General features: G+C 45.2%; 1 protein-coding gene across 1 annotated transcript in view; it reads right to left on the minus strand.

Moving 5' to 3' along the window:
* Window positions 1-20,096, minus strand: part of lrp1bb (low density lipoprotein receptor-related protein 1Bb) — a 270,456-nt gene that overhangs the window by 62,659 nt on the left and 187,701 nt on the right. The window contains exons 36-43 of the mRNA XM_039600082.1: window positions 18,303-18,437; window positions 17,909-18,038; window positions 16,998-17,124; window positions 16,721-16,872; window positions 15,880-16,004; window positions 15,306-15,677; window positions 11,674-11,863; window positions 3,831-4,035 (exon numbers count right to left, since the gene is read on the minus strand). Of these exons, the coding sequence (XP_039456016.1) occupies window positions 3,831-4,035; window positions 11,674-11,863; window positions 15,306-15,677; window positions 15,880-16,004; window positions 16,721-16,872; window positions 16,998-17,124; window positions 17,909-18,038; window positions 18,303-18,437 (1,436 nt within the window). The remainder of the gene's footprint in view (window positions 1-3,830; window positions 4,036-11,673; window positions 11,864-15,305; window positions 15,678-15,879; window positions 16,005-16,720; window positions 16,873-16,997; window positions 17,125-17,908; window positions 18,039-18,302; window positions 18,438-20,096) is intronic.

The following is a 20,096-nucleotide window of genomic DNA, read 5'->3' on the forward strand; positions in this document are numbered from 1 at the left end:
GAAACGCATTAGTTTTGTGCCGAACTCGTGAAAATTGAAAATATTTCATAGCATCTTATCAGATTCTCTTCATTCAACAATATTCAAATATAACGCTTTAATTGTCACGTCAACTCCTAACTGATTACTTTAATAAGCCTCTGATTTACGAACGCTGCTGATGCTGAAGTAAAACGACACGAACTACTTGCAGACTGCTGTCCATGGACGTTCCCGCTCTCAGTGGTTAAAGGGCATCTTTGTTTATTTCAGCTAAACATGCTGACATATCCCCTCATGGTGTACCCCGCTGCCCTTTGTGAAGCGTTGCCTCCGTTAATGACGGAGTCCCCACTCTCAAAATGGCACAGAGCACAAAGCTCTGCAACTGATCTGCCAGCATGTGATGGTACTGCTGCAGTAAAGAGAGGACTAGTCGTACCCTCAAGGATACTCGACTGCCATCAAAGTTTGCATGCATGTGAGTCACAACAAAACTGGCGCTTTGCAGTGTTTCACACTAGTTCTGGGACCTATGCTGTTTTTATTCTGTGAATCCACAGAGATTTGTTTTACTGTTGATTTAAACACTGGTGCAAAAAATGGATCTTTTGTTTATTAATTTTCCTTTGAAATAGTCGGTTTCATGTGTGGAAATGATGCTGTCTTCCATAACAACAGTCTGGATAAGTGCTGAAGTCGACAGTCAGCTATCTTTGTTTAATTTACACTTTTTAATTGGAATGGAGTATCTGCTCCCAGAGCAGTATCACTGCAAAGCCTTCATTAGCAGGAGCACACTGCAGCAGGGCCAGGTGGGGTCCCACAGGTGAACACTTTCTGAGCCTAGTGACCTGGCTCATCAAACATATGGGTGACTAATTGAGATAGGCTAAAGTGCTGAGCAGCAGAGGTCACATTAAGGCGAACCTTAAACCCACAGCCAAAAGCGCTGTCTTATACTGTAACCCTCTGCACACCTCGGACAGGGCTGGTTTTCTCCAGCTTCTGTTATATGCATGAAATTTTTATGGACACAACGTGAACTCTTCTCACAGACTTTTATTTACTCTGGCTAAGAACGACTTTATGGAAGCCATCTGTACCATCGGAGACGAGTGAAAAACAAAGATAAAGTATCGTGTCCCAGAAGTTCGGCTGGAATCTGAGAGCTTCATTTCAGAACTTTAGGAACTTTTCATCCATGAATCCTTCCCTACACAAACTTCCAGGTGCAATATTTCAAGCACAGCTGTGTCTGCTGTATCTGTGGTTACTCTTGGGATCGGACGAACACCACGGGGGGGTATCAGAGACTGCGATAATTGCAGCCAATAACATTGATTCCTTTCACTCCCTTTAAGCACAGAGGCTCTAACCATCACCATGCACGGGCAGTTTTTGTTCTTCTGATGTTTATGCAGAGCATTAAAATTACAAATGCATGATTTCAAATATAGAGGTGATCGTGCTTTTTCTTACAAAAACAGTTTTATTTGTGATATCGCAGATTATCAGTTCAACATCACTGAAGTGGCAAAAGATACAAACTGAACAGAGAACTGGTGTTGTTTTCCTTTATATCTGTAAACGTCAGTATTTTGTAAAAATCGTTTTTTCGAGGCGGGCAGGAAACACATTCTGTTTCATAAATGTGACTGCATGCATGATCCATACATGAATAAGTGTTCTCACCATCAGCCTTTTGTTTCTGGATGCATAAAAAGCCTACGTGATCACAGCTGAGTGCGACCTGTGCTGCAGATATGAAACTTCTCAGCCTTTTGAAGAAGATGGAGCACATGGTCACTGAGCCCAGGTAACAGCTGTGGAAATGTGAGCTGACCGACAGGAGTGGACCGTCCTCAGGGTGAAATGAATGAAAGGATTAACTCAACTATATCTTTCATTAGTCTGTGTTTTCACTGCGTCAGTATCCAGAGTTCCTGTTGATTTGCAGTATAAACAGACGAATAATTAGACACTACGAAAAGCTCGATTTGTGCAGGAGGATGGAGATTTTGGCTACTTTGCCAGTGGCTCTGTCATGCATAATAGCAGCTTGAAAAGGTGCAAATTCAGTCCTGTTAGAGAAGCAAATGGGAATGAAAGCAGCGGCCTTCATATGGTCATAAAGACACTCATTAAAGTGAAAACCTTTTGTCGAGTCTACCTGACTAATGTGGATGAGCTGGCGGTCACTCATTAATGTGAATGAAAAATCATCCACCAGTTTGTGTACAGAAGCTAGAAAGTCGTCTCTTCCCTGCATATGTGAAAATATGCACTCGCATGCCTGGGCTGACAGTATCAAGCCCCAGAGGTCTTTATTACTTTTAATTGGACTTTTTTTTGGGGCTGCATGATAAAAAAAAATCTAAAATTAAAATACTAAATAATACCAAATACAAAAAAAATAAAAATACAGAAAAAGAATAAAAAAAGACTAAAATATAATACAACAAAAGGGCATCAGGCCCTGCTGTTACATGCTGTGTGACAGACGGGGAGGCATGCACTCACTCATTGCACTGAATGGCAGCGCGCAGCTGGACTGCATTGTACCACCCTGCAGTAGTGCAGCGGTGTCAGTGACACTCTTTTATGAAGCACCGTGTGAGTTACAGGGATTTGAAACGATGCCAGAATGAAATTTGATTAAAACAGTTGCTCATTTTTTGGACAACGATAAAAATATTATAATGAAAAATGAAATTAAGGGGGAGAGGCTGTATAAATAAGCACACCGTGCTCCACACAATGACACAGAAGCAATACTCACTGTAAATGTAGAGTACAGTGAAAAAGCCTTGAGCCCCTAATTTCTTTATGTTTTATACAGAAGTTTTTGTCATTTTTAAAGTAATCTTGACAAAAGGCTTCATGAACGTCTTTCAGAGTTTTTCTTTGGCAGCTGCTTCACTCGTCCTTCGCTCCTCGTACCTGAACATTTTCAGAGGAATGCTTTTATTTTTCGTGTTAAGCCTTAAAACGGCCCTATGAACCTTTCAAGTGTAAAAACAGCATAAAAAGCACTTAACTAAATGAATGAACCAGTGTCATGGCGACACAGTTTCTCAAAAAAACAACTATTTATTACACATTACGCCTTCATTGTCTAAAAAGTAATGCAGTATTTACATAATTACTTGTTGTATCTAATTATCAGTTAATTATGTAAAGCTGTGGCTACAGTCCCATACACCCTATCATAACACGGACAGCATCTTTCTTTACGTATGATCACAAAACTGACAGCAAAATGAGCCCAAAGAGTCGCCACAGTGATTCTACTTGAGAAACACGGAGTCCACAGTAAGGCTGACCGCTCATCAGGCTCTGGCTGCTGGGCTCGGTTCAGCATGCACTCAGCTACAATGTCACTCTCAGTTCTTCACGAGCTCTGTGTTAGCATGCTGTCTGTGCAGACGCTTGCAGAGAGATCATATGGTGTTAGCAGGTCAGGTGTTCGATTTGGTCCTGGATGCATTTTGCACGCATCACGATCTTCTACTTTTGTGCAAAAGGGAACAATTAGAGCCTTTTTGATGTTTTTTTTTTTTATTTTATTCTATCTGCAATGATCAGAATGATCATCTTTGAAATTTGGCTGAGTTATACCAAATTACACAAGAGCTGGACTGAAAGTCTGTGGCAGATTATACAGAGACAACTAAAGAGAAACGAGGGGCGGGTAAAGAATGGCACAGTACTGTATGTAAATGATACGTCTGTCTCATGAGAAACAAAGGTTTTGTGTGATTTACACAGCTGCTGAACCTTTACTTACTCTTTGAACCTGATCTTAGCCCTGACCATTTGAGTGTGTTGCTCAGTGGGATCATACTCACGTATCTGCTGGATCCATCATAGTCGCATCGTTCAATCTTGCCAAGGGTCCCATCTGAGAAGTAGAGCTTCTCTGCTTTGTGGTCAATGGTCAGTCCATTGGGCGTTAAGATGTCAGAACTGATGACGATCCTTATGTTTTTGCCAGTTAAGGTGGATCTCATGATGCTTGGCCTCTGCTCATTCCAGTTGGTCCAAAACATCAGGCTGAAAAATATGAAACAAAACAGCAGCAAGCAAACCTCAGTGTTCTCTTCCACAATTAAAAACAGCGGAGTAATTTCATCAGGGACTTCTTCCCTCTCCAAAAGATGCACTACTTCTCACACTAATTTAAAAATTCACACCAGCTCAGCAAGAACGATGAAACAAATGTGTCACCTGAAACTTCAGACGGCTTAAAAATAACAGCTTTTTATAGAAGGTGGTGTACAAGACTGTGCTGCAGAGGATCTGATGCTGTGCACAGACACACGTGCACAGAAGAAATCCTCTTTAGTAAATAGCTGGAGGTTTTATGCAGTCATGTCAGTCAATGATCAGCATCATGCCACAGCTGCCAAATCCTCATCAGCTTCTCCTTTTTGCTCTGAAGAGTGCAGCTCTGTTTCAATTAGATAAACTGGATTAGCATCAGAAATTCTAAGATAAAGGTCATTTATTCATGCTCTGTGCAAATTAACAGTTATTTACAGGGAAGTAAATCAAAATAAATTACATATTGGTTTTTATAGGATTAGCTGTATGAGCCATGCAGCAAAATCACTACCAGTTAAAATGCTTTTAAATAGGAGAACACGTTTTTCTAACTCTGGCTTCTCTCTTCTTGCTGTAATGAAGTCATGGAAGTCCTCTCCAGTGCGATAATAAAGATTCAGGTCAGAAGTCACAACCAGGGGCTACTAATTAATCATCAGTGTTTGAATTCTAATTATCAGACAGTGATTCTAGAGTGGGATGGATACGGTGCCAAACTGCCAACCAAGGATAGTCTGAGGTCAAGAAATTAATTTAGTTGTATAAAGGAGAGAGCTGTACTCACTCTTTGCAGCTGTGTGCAGAAACATTTTTATATGCATCAAATACAGGTTTTAAACATAACTTACAGAGGAGGAGGAATATTTATACTTTCCTTTATAGAAACAGAAGATGCACCTGAATCTTTTTAAAAGCTAAGAGTTAAATAAATAAGATTTCAGTGCTACTGCCGTATGCACAAAACTGAAGGCTAAACATGCTCAGCTGAATGTGCAGAAAGATCTACATGCTGCAAAAACAGCAGCAATGAAGTGCAAGCATTCATAAATGTGTCCTACGATTCCCAGTTTCATCTTTAGGAAAATAAAAAACAACAGGAAAACCAACAACTACAGAGAGTGAAGCAGTACCACAGCAGCACCACAGTAGTACCATAGCAGTACCACAGCAGCACCACAGCAGCACCACAGCAGTACCATAGCAGCACCACAGCAGCACCACAGTAGTACCATAGCAGTACCATAGCAGTACCACAGCAGCACCACAGCAGTACCATAGCAGCACCACAGCAGCACCACAGTAGTACCATAGCAGTACCATAGCAGTACCACAGCAGCACCACAGCAGTACCACAGCAGCACCACAGCAGTACCACAGCAGCACCACAGCAGTACCATAGCAGCACCACAGCAGCACCACAGTAGTACCATAGCAGTACCATAGCAGTACCACAGCAGCACCACAGTAGTACCACAGCAGCACCACAGCAGTACCATAGCAGCACCACAGCAGCACCACAGTAGTACCATAGCAGTACCATAGCAGTACCACAGCAGCACCACAGCAGTACCATAGCAGTACCATAGCAGTACCATAGCAGTACCACAGCAGCACCACAGTAGTACCACAGCAGCACCACAGCAGTACCATAGCAGCACCACAGCAGCACCACAGTAGTACCATAGCAGTACCATAGCAGTACCACAGCAGCACCACAGCAGTACCATAGCAGCACCACAGCAGCACCACAGTAGTACCACAGCAGTACCATAGCAGTACCATAGCAGCACCACAGCAGTACCACAGCAGCACCACAGCAGTACCATAGCAGTACCATAGCAGTACCATAGCAGCACCACAGCAGCACCACAGCAGCACCACAGTAGTACCATAGCAGTACCACAGCAGCACCACAGTAGTACCACAGCAGCACCACAGCAGTACCACAGCAGCACCACAGCAGTACCATAGCAGTACCATAGCAGTACCATAGCAGCACCACAGCAGCACCACAGTAGTACCACAGCAGTACCACAGCAGTACCACAGTAGTACCACAGCAGTACCACAGTAGTACCACAGCAGTACCATAGCAGTACCATAGCAGTACCATAGCAGCACCACAGCAGCACCACAGTAGTACCATAGCAGTACCACAGCAGTGCCACAGTGGTACCACAGCAGTGCCATAGCAGTGCCATAGCAGTGCCATAGCAGCACCACAGCAGCACCACAGTAGTGCCACAGCGGTGCCACAGCAGTGCCACAGTGGTACCACAGTGGTACCACAGTGGTACCACAGCAGCACCACAGCAGCACCACAGTGGTGCCACAGCAGTACCATAGCAGCACCACAGCAGCACCACAGCAGGTGCCACAGCAGTACCACAGTGGTACCACAGTAGTACCACAGTAGTGCAGTAGTACCAGCAGTGCCCATAGCAGTGCCACAGCAGCACCACAGCAGCACCACAGCAGCACCACAGCAGTACCACAGCAGTGCCACAGTAGTACCACAGTAGTACCACAGTGGTACCACAGTGGTACCATAGCAGTGCCATGGCAGTGCCACAGCAGCACCACAGCAGTGCCATAGCAGCACCACAGCAGCACCACAGTAGTACCACAGCAGTGCCATGGCAGTGCCACAGCAGCACCACAGCAGTACCATAGCAGCACCACAGCAGCACCACAGTGGTGCCACAGCAGCACCAGAGTGGTGCCACAGTGGTACCACAGCAGTGCCACAGCAGTACCACAGTGGTACCACAGTGGTGCCACAGCAGTGCCACAGTGGTACCACAGTGGTACCACAGCAGCACCACAGTGGTAGCCACAGCAGTACCACAGTGGTACCACAGCAGTACCATAGCAGTGCCACAGTAGTACCACAGCAGTACCACAGTAGTACCACAGCAGCACCACAGTAGTACCACAGCAGTACCACAGTAGTACCACAGCAGTACCACAGCAGTACCACAGTAGTACCACAGCAGTACCACAGTAGTACCACAGCAGTACCATAGCAGTACCATAGCAGTACCATAGCAGCACCACAGCAGCACCACAGTAGTACCATAGCAGTACCACAGCAGTACCACAGTAGTACCACAGCAGTACCATAGCAGTACCATAGCAGTACCATAGCAGCACCACAGCAGCACCACAGTGGTGCCACAGCAGTACCACAGCAGTGCCACAGTGGTACCACAGTGGTACCACAGTGGTACCACAGCAGCACCACAGCAGCACCACAGTGGTACCACAGCAGTGCCATAGCAGCACCACAGCAGCACCACAGTGGTGCCACAGCAGCAGTGCCACAGCAGCACCACAGCAGCACCACAGTGGTACCACAGCAGTGCCATAGCAGCACCATAGCAGCACCACAGCAGCACCACAGCAGTGCCACAGCAGTGCCACAGTGGTACCACAGTGGTACCACAGTGGTACCACAGTGGTACCATAGCAGTGCCATAGCAGCAGCACCACAGCAGTGCCACAGCAGTACCACAGCAGTACCACAGTGGTGCCACAGTGGTGCCACAGCAGTGCCACAGCAGTACCACAGCAGCACCACAGCAGTGCCATAGCAGTGCCACAGCAGCACCACAGCAGTGCCATAGCAGCACCACAGCAGCACCACAGTGGTACCACAGCGGTGCCATAGCAGTGCCACAGCGGTACCACAGCAGCACCACAGCAGTACCATAGCAGCACCACAGCAGCACCACAGTGGTACCACAGCAGCACCAGGTGGTGCCACAGTGGTGCCACAGCGGTGCCACAGCAGTGCCACAGTAGTACCACAGCAGTGCCACAGTAGTACCACAGTAGTACCACAGCAGCACCACAGTGGTGCCACAGCAGTGCCACAGCAGTACCACAGTGGTACCACAGCAGTACCACAGTGGTACCACAGCAGTGCCATAGCAGTGCCATAGCAGTGCCATAGCAGCACCACAGCAGCACCACAGTGGTACCATAGCAGTGCCACAGCAGTGCCACAGTGGTGCCACAGCAGTGCCATAGCAGTGCCATAGCAGTGCCATAGCAGCACCACAGCAGCACCACAGTGGTACCACAGCAGTGCCACAGCAGTGCCACAGTGGTACCACAGTGGTACCAGAGTGGTGCCACAGCAGCACCACAGCAGTGCCACAGTGGTACCACAGCAGTGCCAGGTAGTACCACAGCAGTGCCACAGTGGTACCAGAGTGGTGCCACAGCAGTGCCAGGTGGTGCCAGGTGGTACCACAGTGGTACCACAGTGGTGCCACAGCAGTGCCACAGTGGTACCACAGTGGTACCACAGTGGTGCCAGGTGGTACCAGAGTAGTACCACAGTGGTGCCAGGTGGTGCCAGAGTAGTACCACAGTGGTACCACAGTGGTGCCACAGCAGTACCACAGTGGTGCCACAGCAGTGCCACAGTGGTACCACAGCAGTGCCACAGCAGTGCCACAGTAGTGCCACAGTAGTGCCACAGCAGTGCCACAGCAGTGGTACCACAGTAGTACCACAGTGGTACCACAGTGGTACCACAGCAGTGCCACAGCAGTACCACAGTGGTACCACAGCAGTGCCACAGTGGTACCAGGTGGTGCCACAGCAGTACCACAGTGGTACCACAGTGTACCACAGCAGTACCACAGCGGTGTACCACAGTAGTACCACAGCAGTGCCACGTGGCAGGTACCACAGCAGTACCACAGTAGTGCCACAGTAGTGCCACAGCAGTACCACAGTGGTACCAGAGTGGTGCCACAGCAGTGCCACAGTGGTGCCACAGTAGTACCACAGTAGCCCAGTGGTGCCAGGTGGTACCACAGCAGTGCCAGAGTAGTACCACAGTGCCACAGTAGTACCACAGTAGTACCACAGCAGTACCACAGCAGTACCAGTACCACCACAGTAGTACCACAGCAGTACCACAGCAGTACCACAGCAGTACCACAGCAGTACCACAGCAGTACCACAGTAGTACCACAGCAGTACCACAGTAGTACCACAGTAGTACCACAGCAGTACCACAGCAGTACCAGAGTAGTACCACAGCAGTACCACAGCAGTACCACAGTAGTACCACAGCAGTACCACAGCAGTACCACAGCAGTACCAGAGTAATACCACAGCAGTACCACAGCAGTACCACAGCAGTACCACAGTAGTACCAGAGTAATACCACAGCAGTACCACAGCAGTACCACAGTAGTACCACAGTAGTACCACAGCAGTACCAGAGTAGTACCAGAGTAATACCACAGCAGTACCACAGCAGTACCACAGCAGTACCAGAGTAGTACCAGAGTAATACCACAGCAGTACCACAGCAGTACCACAGCAGTACCACAGTAGTACCAGAGTAATACCACAGCAGTACCACAGTAGTACCAGAGTAATACCACAGCAGTACCACAGAGAGGCTAAAGCAGGGGCAGCACATCAGTGTTTTAGTGCAAAGATCCAAAAAGCGAGAGTTTGTGACAGCAGGTCTTAACGGTGACCAGCAGACACTCTGTGGGTTTCAGACTCTGTTTTCGGCACATCTTGGCACCATGTCAAGAGTCACCTCCACGCATAGATTTATAGACACGAACGGGGGTCATAAAATTTGTCCTACAACTAATAGGATGCCAGTATATGGATTTTAAAACAGCAGTAATATGATCTAGTTAAAACTGGCAACAGCCTTCTGAATCAAGCGTAATTTATTTATACTTTCTGGAAAAACCTGAGAGCAATACATTATAGTTGTCAGCTGTACTTCTAATAAAAATGTGTAACAGGCAGCGCTGGACATAATGGAGCAACACAGTGCATGACTGTACCAACTCACTAACCACATAACAGTTACAATTATGTCATTACTTGCATTACAAAGGCTCTTCAATTATCTCCATGATGGATGGATTGAAGAAAATCATCAATAATTCTTTTCCTTTCACGCTAATCAGCTGACTTCAGCTCGTGGACGTGGAAAAGGGTTCAGCTGTACAGTGTTGTGGAAAAGTATCCCCCCTTCCTCATTTCTTAGTTTTCTATGTTTGTTTTTCGTATCTGTCACACTCACACACTTGTTTCAGATCATCAACACATTATGCTGTAATCTGCTGAGAAACAAGTCGCTGGTATCTATCAGTCTGGAAAAGGTTACAGAGGCTTTGTGTCTGCACTGAACCACAGTGAGTCTTTATCCACACATGGAGAAAACCTGGAACAGTGCTGAACCTTCCTGGGAGCAGCCGGCCTACCAAAATGACTCCAAGAGTCCATCAACGACTCATCCAGGAGGTCACACAAGAACTCAGAACAACATCTAAAGACCTGCAGGCCTCAGAGTTCAGGGTTCAATGATAACAAAGAGACCGAGCAGAAATGAGATCTAGCTGCAGAGAGCGGAACAACCAGTTATAATGTTTATTAGGGTAATTACTTTTTCACATGCAGGTTTAATCAGCTTTTTTAAATTAATAAATTAAATGATTTATTAATGGAAAATCATCATTTTTAAACCATTATGTAAAAACTGCATTTTGCATTTACTGTTATTTTTGTCTAATATTAAAATTTGTTTGCTGATCTAAAACGCTGCAGTGTGACAATGAAGCAAACAGGAAGCAAACAAGAAGCAAACAGGAAGCAAACAGGAAGCAAACAGGAAGCAAACAGGAAGGGCGCATGTACTTCTGAGAAGTGAAAATATATATATTTTTAGTTTTATTGCACAAAAGGGCAAAACTTTGCAGAAACAGCTGCCCACTGCTCCTAATTCAACATCAGTCCTTTACAACCATCTGTAAAGATGAGCGATGTTAAAACAGAGCGTAGGCCGAGCACAGCCAAGTACTCACTGCCTGAGTCACAGCTCACAGTATTACACATGTAAGATAAATGGTAAATGGCCTGTATTTATATAGCGCTTTACTAGTCCCTAAGGACCCCAAAGCGCTTTACATATCCAGTCATCCACCCATTCACACACACATTCACACACACAGGTGATGGCAAGCTACATTGTAGCCACAGCCACCCTGGGGCGCACTGACAGAGGCGAGGCTGCCGGACACTGGCGCCACTGGACCCTCTGACCACCACCAGTAGGCAACGGGTGAAGTGTCTTGCCCAAGGACACAACGACTGAGACTGTCTAAGCCGGGGCTCGAACCGGCAACCCTCCGATTGCAAGGCGAGCTCCCAACTCTTGAGCCACGATCGCCCCTGATAAGTAAGATAAGTAAGAGGTTATGTGTAATGCATAACTAGATGTTTGAGATGCTGCACTGCAGTAATTAAACTAGAACCGCTCACCTCCATTAAACACTCATGACTGGTTTATGCTGTTATATACGCTCTTGAACCATGAAATAGAACTGGGAGCATGATCATGTGACTCAAAAGGAATGCAGCGCCTGGCACGACAAAAGCAGAACTGTCCTTGAGAACAATCACCACCTTTGTGGTGATCAAACTTGGAGCACCTCAAATACCAAGCAGATAATATTCTGAGCTAAAGTCACGCATGTAACTAATGAAAACAGATACATCAGCAAATCGTGAAAAGTGCATTATGAGAAGGACGACTGACCTTTGACACTCATCCAGGGCCAGGACGTGTGGGTGGTCCTCCTCTGAAAGCGTCACCACAGCTTGCCTACTGATGGCGCCCGCTTGACTCTGGTCCACAGTTTGTCTGGTGATGGTGGATGTAGTGGAGCTGGTCCAGTACAGAGTGTCCCAACCTTTGTGGTAAGCCAGACCTTCCACTGAACCCACATCTGAAACAAGAGAAACATCAGACCATGGAGCAACAAAGTGACCTGAATAAGAGTCAGAGTTACGAGTCTGCCTTTTTATTCTACCGAATAACTGAGTCACATGGGAAAAATAATCGTACTAAAGCAAGAGCGCCCATCTAAAACATCACATAGAGTAAAATAAAAGAAATAATCACTTCGGAGCTGGCATTCATTAAGTTTATTGTTAATGTATTTATCTGTAAATGCAGATTCCAGCTATATGCCGCTGTCATCTTGGGCTCCAAACCTCAGAGTTGTCTGTCGTGTATAAATGCATGAAAGTACTGACTTGGCTTGTAACAGACGGCAGGCTCCAATTGTGTTAGAATTGGGATCGTGTTTCTTTTCTGATTGACAGGGAAATAACTTCATGCCTCACTACACTGGACAGACAGCTATTTGTTGATGCAAAAGTCACTCAGGAACCGAATGTGTTTTCATGGCAAACCAATTTCCAAAACATAGAATATGAAAAGACCTTTGCAGTCTCTCTTGTTATTGCATGAATATGACTGACAGAGATGGAACCTCCAGAGAGACGTGATTTTCAGCAGAAAATCTGGTCATATTCATGTTTGATTACTCACTGCAGTTTTCTTTTTCTACCCTTCGACGGATTCGTGATTTATCGACTGAATATGACTTTCAGTGTTTCTCAATATCACACAAGAACTATTGTGGAGAAGTAAGGTCACATAACTGCATTGTTGAGCTAAGTTATGAAAGTGATGAGAAAGATTTTAAAAACAAACAACAGCAGAAAATATCCATCCATCCATGTGTCCATGAGCTCACTTCTTGTCAGTATATCCTGGTTCCTCAACACTTGACACAGACCTTGTTAAGGTGTGCAACATCCAAGGCACTAATGCTAGAGTGGTCAGTTTCCCTGGTTAGTCCCATACACACACCAAACACCAGCCTATTGTTCTACAGACCCAGCCGTCAGGACTCAGGGTTCATATCGGGCAGACTATCCAACACATAGTAGCAGGAAGTAAGATGCTAGCTGGGACCGGGTACACATAGAGGCTGGGATAGTGTACACCAGCGGTCCCCAACCCCAGGACCGGTCCGTGAGTCGTTTGGTTTGGGGCCGCGAGAGTTGAGGCTCGGGTGTGAAATTTATGATTTGCAGGGTTTTTATCGTTAACTCGGTTTCCCTGGGTCTTTTCCCGTGTTGTAGTTGTGTGTCTTATTTTGAAAGAAATACTTATGTTTTACCATAGCGACCAGAGAGCATTAAGGGGCAGAGAGGAGGATGTTACTCTCAGTGTTGTTGGTGCATTTCAGGAGGACGCTGCTAATAAAGTTACACAGTTGCACAGATTTACAAAATCCCACAGTTTTTGTCTCGGTCGTGTCATTTTATTTTGTTGTATTTATCCACCACACCTTAAAGGCCGGTCCGTGAAAATATTGTCTGACATTAAAGCGGTCCGTGGCACAAAAAAGGTTGGGGACCGCTGCTGTACAGAAACATCTGTGCCACATATGGGTTATGTGTCTCAGATGTTCCCAAGTCCCAATAGGAGACGCCACCAAAGGTGGTCAAGAACAACAGGTCCAAAGTCCTGTGGGACTTCAAGTTTCAGACAGACAAGCAGCTCGCTGTCAGCCAAGCAGACATAGTGGCAACTGACAAGGAGCAGAAGACTGCAGTTAATACAGATGTGCAAATCCCAGCAACATCAGGGAGAAAACAGAGAAGTACCAGGGGCTGAAGGAACAGCTGGAGCAGATGTGCAAAGTAAAGTGGGATCAATGGTGACAGGAGCATTAGATGTTCTAACCCAAACAGTGGAAGCGCGGCTCCAGCAGATTGCAGGTACCAGACCTCTGATGGTCTCCATGAAGAAGAGCTAAGATACTGTGCAGAACCTCAAACATCAATTAAATGTACATTAAAGTCATTCAGTTGTCAAACGATTGTCTCGTGATTTTTCCTGTCACACTTTTGTCTGTCAGAGCCAATTCGAACTGTCTGAATGGCAAACATGTGGCCAGTATGAGTTAATCTGGCTGCACCCCAGTATATAAAAACCCATAAACCACACTCCAGAATACTTAAGACTCTACCTGAGTCAGCCGACCACTAATTAATAGCTTGCAATAAAAGCCGTCTGGCAGCTTGGAGTTTCTCTCAAATTGTTGGCCAGGCGAGGGACTAATTAATGGGGGACACAGAGTTTAATTAGGGAAATATAGATGATTAACATCTTCACCTTTCCTCAATGACAGGATTCGGGCAGAAACTTTTAGAATAAAAGAGAAGATACTGCAGAAGTAGATCCACCGCTGCCTAAACGTGGTCCATGAAAAGAAGTACGGAGCAGGTGGATGTGCTGCTTTTAATCAACACACAAACAAAGTCATTAGAAACCAGCAGGGTCACAGGATGGTATTTCTCTATGCAGTGTTGCTGCATCAAAAGAGCTCGTTTCCAGTGGTATTGTCGTGCATTATTATGGATACAAGCAGTAACGAACGGCACTTAAAATAATAATTCCTTTCACCACTTTCATTATGCATTTCACAAGTTTGAAGGTGTGAAGGACACTTACAAATCCTGACAGATGGTTCCTGGTAACGCTTGTTCATTTCTAGAAGATAAATAAATAAGCAGAAAGCTCCCTCAGCAGGAGCGCTAAAGATGGGTCGGGGGATGGGTGAGAGTGGCTCACTAACACTGTGCCAGCCTCTCAGCGCCAGGAGGAGGTGGGAAGGTGCTGAGCTCTGCTCCCTGTGGAAACGTCACTGAATGCCAGAGGACGCGAGCTGTGCAGAACAGAGACTTTCTGCTGCTCATCTGACTCCAGTCATGCTCATCAAGACAGGACTGACTGAGCTGTAGTACAGTGAGACAGAGGGATCGGCCCATGTTCAGTCAGTATGCAGAAAGTTTGGAACATAGTTCATGTAAACCAGGCTGATTTGGTCTTTTCAAAGGAGTAAAAGAAACAAACTGACTGAAGAAGAAATCTCCCTCTTGACGTACATCAGTGCTACATTGTTATCTCAACAGCCCTGCTCCCTAACTAAAGGACAAAGCTGCACTATTTCCTCCTGGCAGACAGATCATCGGAGCAGCACAGCATCAGCCACGGTGCCACTTTACAGTCAGATGAAATTTCTATGGCTTGACACCGAGCAGCCAGCCAAAACAGGTACACATGAGGATGGATAAATTAGACAGTGTACAAACATGCAGCTCTGTGCATAAAGGGCAAGCTTACGGATGTCAGGCACATGAAACTGGTGACTGAAAACACACCAAGTGAAGACACGGTGTGACAAATACGGCTAATCCTTTAGCACACTGCAGAAAACGTCTGCAGTGGTGGACCTGCAGCTTCCCACAGTGGACTTGTTAGATAACATAAAATAACATAGAAACACCGTCAATATGAAATCCACTTACTTTCTGCGATGACGGATCTTCCTGTCCAGTCGTCGTTAATCATCTGGATATTTCCAAAATGGACATCGCTAAAAAAGATGCGATTGGCTCCAGCTGTCTCCTGACCGTAGTCAAAGGCCAGCGTTATGACATTCTTGAAAAAAGCAGGATTTTCAAAAGGCTGCACGGGTGAGTTGAGGTCATTTTCATCAGAAAGGTGGATGCTTTTCAGGATAGTCCTTTCAGAGTAGAGCAGATAACCTTCATAGCGCTCACAGGCAAAGCCATCCTCTGCCAAGCGGCCGTGTGCACAGGAGCAGGTCCGCCGACCGCTGCCCAGGTGGAAGCACAGCTGCTGGCAGCCTCCGTTACTTCTGGCACAGGGGTTGGTGCCTTCAAAGCACAACATGTGTTTAGTTAGTCACTGGCCTCCGTTTCTGCTGTGAGCAATCACGTTTAAATTGGCCCAGCTATACAAGTCAGATGAAAATCCAATCTACGGTCTGGGAGCCACGAATTTGGAATTCAATTGCATAAAAATCCATAATAAGAGACAGGAAGTGAAACTGTGTGGCTGTAATGTTTAAAACCGCACCTTTTTCTCTGCCTCTGGTGAAGACTGTCACATCTTTCAAATTAACCCCAAGACCGCTCCTCATGGTCACAGCCTCACTGGCATCCGTCTTCAAGCCTCGTCGGATTGAACCGTTTGAGTGGGCCCTGAAAGTCAGGAGAGTCGGAGAAGAACAACAATAAGGTTCTCTGTGTGAAGCATGGGCAAGTTACACAGACGTACTGCAAGGAGTCATCATTTCAGCTGAAAACACTAAAACAAAACTCAACACTGAAGACATTTTGTCAATACACATCAGAATCTACATCTAAATTCAGTTTTATTTCACTGTCATCATCACAGCAAACTGCAGAGAATGAGATGATTATTCTACAAAGGCTGAAACATGACTAAACATGCAAAATGATAAGATGAAGAATAGAATAGAATAATCCTTTAATTGTCCCACAAGGGGAAATTTGGTTGTAACAGCAGCAAAAAAAAAATGCATACACAAACAGAACAGAAACACACACAATTTTTACAGAAAAAAAATATAAAATATACTCTATCATTTTGTTTTTTAAATTTTAGACCTTTCTCAAACCCTAAGAGTCTATAAAGATGCAAGAAACATCATTACAAAAATGATGTTTTAATGCTTTATTATGCACCTGATTTTATATAATGTTGAGGAACAAATGCTTCAGTTGATGACACCAAAATTTTGTCTGGAGTATTTAAAAAACCAGGATTGCAGGAGCACCTGCTGTGTAATATGTCTCCTTGGAAGCCTTGAAAGGAGGGGAAGGGCACTGCCAGGTTACTATAAAGGCTTTGCAGGCAAATGCAAGTGTTTGCATTTGAGAAAATAACAAATTACCTGTCAGACCAGTAGATGTAAGGCCCAAACACAGCCACGGAGAACAGGTCTACGTTGGCCATTGACAGTACAATCTCCCGGCTCTCACCGGTCTCAAGGTTGATCCTCTCGATCTTATCCGTGCGTGCGTCGCACCAATATAATGTATTTTCCTGGAAGGTAATTTTAAAATGCATAACACAAACTGCAGCTCCTTTGTATGGTTAGATGTTAGCCACAAGACTGTAAGGTGAGGAAGGACACAGGTGCTGTACATGATGTCTGTGTGCGACTGTACCTCATAGTCTATGGAAATTCCATTGGGCCATGTGATGCCCGAGCTGACCAGGGTAACCTGGTCTGATCCATCCAGGCGGGAACGGCCGATGCAGGGGTTCTGCCCCCACTCGGTCCAGAACAGATATCTGCCCAGATACACCTCATTTATTATCTGAACTGTAGATTTTTAAAACATTTTTATCTTTCTTTAGATAACATTCGCTTTGTAGGATGGTGAATATTAATGCTTAAAGGTGTAGCACATTTGGATACATTGTAACATATGAATGTTCTTCTGTATTTATACAATTATCCTCCTGCTCGACAAAGCAAGCTGCCCTAAATTTCACTTTACTCTCCACCATTCTCTTAAAGGTGGTAAATTGTGGACAAGTATTTCTGAAATAGGTTGTATAATTAAAATAATGAGTGATCAGTATTATGAGGATGAAAGTGAGCCACACTGGGATGCTGGCAGCAGGCAGGACGGGTACAGCCTGCCATCTGCATGGCTCAGCAGAAGTCAGCACACTCGGCAACGTTGTGTCAGTAAGTGCTGCTTTACTGTGCTGGTGTAAGTGAACATCCTTGGACATCTGAAGCTTTAGACGTATCCAAACAAGCCTGTCTGGCACACAGCAGTCACGCCACAGTCAAAGTCACAGACATTTTTTTGCTCTGTGAATTTTGATATTAGCTGATTCTGTGTGCTATGGTGGTATCACATAATAGGCTGACTGGATAAAGTGGCCACTGAGCGAATATGCGATGAGCCAGAATTGGTGTAATAAGACCTGCTTTGGTTTCTAGTTTTAGCAGCAAACGTATTTAATATATCTGCTGTTTACAGTAAGTGGTTTTTAAAACTATAGAGATGGCAGTGACTGTAGGCACAGGCTAAACAAACACACACGCAGAGTCATTTCCTACCCCTTCTGTGGATGTACAGCGATGGCTCTGGGCTGATCGAGTCCTTCTGATATGACCACTGAGCGGTATGCACCATTCAGACGAGAGATTTCAATCAGATTGAAACCGTGGTCTGTCCAGTACAGGTTGCCTGTTTGGAAAGAAGCAATACATGTAATTATAGTAGTATTCCTCCTCCAGGACAGAGAAGTTAAAGACAGTTCATTAAATCAAATTCTTTGCATGCACTTTGTCACCAAAGCCTAATGGCTTTTGGCAATTCAGATCACAACAACGACATCGACTCAGTGCTATAACTAGAGGCATGGCACCTAAAGCGTGGATTTTCAACAATCAATACAAACTTGACAGCCTGTGGAAATGACTCCAGGGCTCCAGCAGTGACGGTACTAACCAGCGATCCAGTCAACAGCAATGCCTTCCACGCGGCTGATGCCGGTAGTAATGACGTCCTCCCTCCAGGTCTGGTCGCGTTTGGCTCGGGATATTCTGTTCAGTCCCATGTCTGTCCAGTACACAGTATCATTCCCTGCAAAATACACCCTACGGTTAATAATAGGAGACGTGATGAAAGCTGCTGCCACAAAAGTATCCGTGCCCTCAAACTAAGCAGCTCATGAAAGCACATTTTACTGTATCATGGCTCATTTCACCAGATTTTGTGTGGCACAATAAAGCATGATAGCAGAAGCGCTAACAACTCAGGCACAGGTCCTTGTTGACATACAGCTGCTGAATGGAAAAGGCAAATGTTGGGAAAATTTTACAGGGCAGTATACGGCTTCATGCAAAACACGCTGTTGGTAAAACTGTAACGGGCCCGTTATCATTTTACAGCGCTGTTAAATAAGCTAATAAAATAGTGTGGTTTGCCTTTTTTATACTCTTGTCTTCAAGTGGATCTTTTTGCATGACTGTCAGTTAGGCTGCACAGGTTGTTAAGAGGGTAGCTGGTGTTTTATGTTTAATTGCACGTTCTTATTCCCACCGCCTTTACACTCTGTTAGCACAGAGATGATATATGACATAACACAGCTGCAGGGATTTCATCTGTTCTGCTCCAGCAACCTCGATTCTATAATGACATGTAAATGTTATGTGTGAGCTATCAACTGCTGTTCTTGGATGGGCTTAGTAATACATTTGTGTGTTCACCTGTCCAAAATAATAAAGGTGAGGACCATCATCAATCTTGTTCTGTACTTCAGTAATACCTCATTTTATATTCAGGTTATTTCCTCTTTTCCAAAAGCCGTGGTCACACTTCAAGATTTCCATCGACCTCTGAGGTCTCTCAGATTCAGAACGAGGTTTTAGGTTTTCAAGATAGTCGAGGGATGAGTCACTGACTTGTAACTATTGTATAATGAGGGACCTGACTTGGCTTTTTTCCCCGCACTCAGACTTTTTCTTAAGTCTGTGAAGGTTCGCAGTCGTCCAGGTCATAGTCGTCTGAGGCAGTGTTTCCCAAACATAGGTGTGCTGTGGAAGGTTATCTGGTTCCACCTCATTGGTACTCTTAAGTGGTCGGCGTGAACAACAGGCAGAACAATTATATTCCCTTCCACTAGAGGGCAGTACATCTACCTGCTCTAATTAAATGGGTTGCCAACTGCCAGTAAAACAGAAGACGAAGAAGAAATTACATAATAGTCATGCTGTGAGACGACACAGCGCGTAATAGCAATAGATAAGAAAAAGCAGTCAGTCTGACAATAGTAAACAGTTTGTTTGTACCCATTTCACATGATTCATGATTTACATCATATAATGATCTTTGCTATAGCAGTGAATGAGTTTATGTTTGCTAGTATGCAATAAGGATAGTGTCTGGGATAAAAGCCGAGTGTGTCAGCTGCAATAATGATTTAGAACCTAAAAATGGAGTTATTTTAACAGCCTCCAACATTAAAGTAGACATTTATAGAAGAAAGAAAACTGTTCTCACTGAAGGTAATCAGGCCCCATCTTACCTTAATGACCTTGTAGTACCATATCACCCTATTAGAGCACTTCGCTCTCGCTCTGCAGGCCTACTTGTTGTTCCTAGAGTATTTAAAAGTAGAATGGGAGGCAGAGCCTTCAGTTTTCAGGCCCCTCTTCTGTGGAACCAGCTTCCAGTTTGGATTCGGGAGACAGACACTATCTCTACTTTTAAGATTAGGCTTCAAACTTTCCTTTTTGCTAA

The sequence above is a fragment of the Oreochromis aureus genome, linkage group 16 (genome assembly GCF_013358895.1).
Source record: "Oreochromis aureus strain Israel breed Guangdong linkage group 16, ZZ_aureus, whole genome shotgun sequence".
NCBI lineage: Eukaryota > Metazoa > Chordata > Actinopteri > Cichliformes > Cichlidae > Oreochromis > Oreochromis aureus.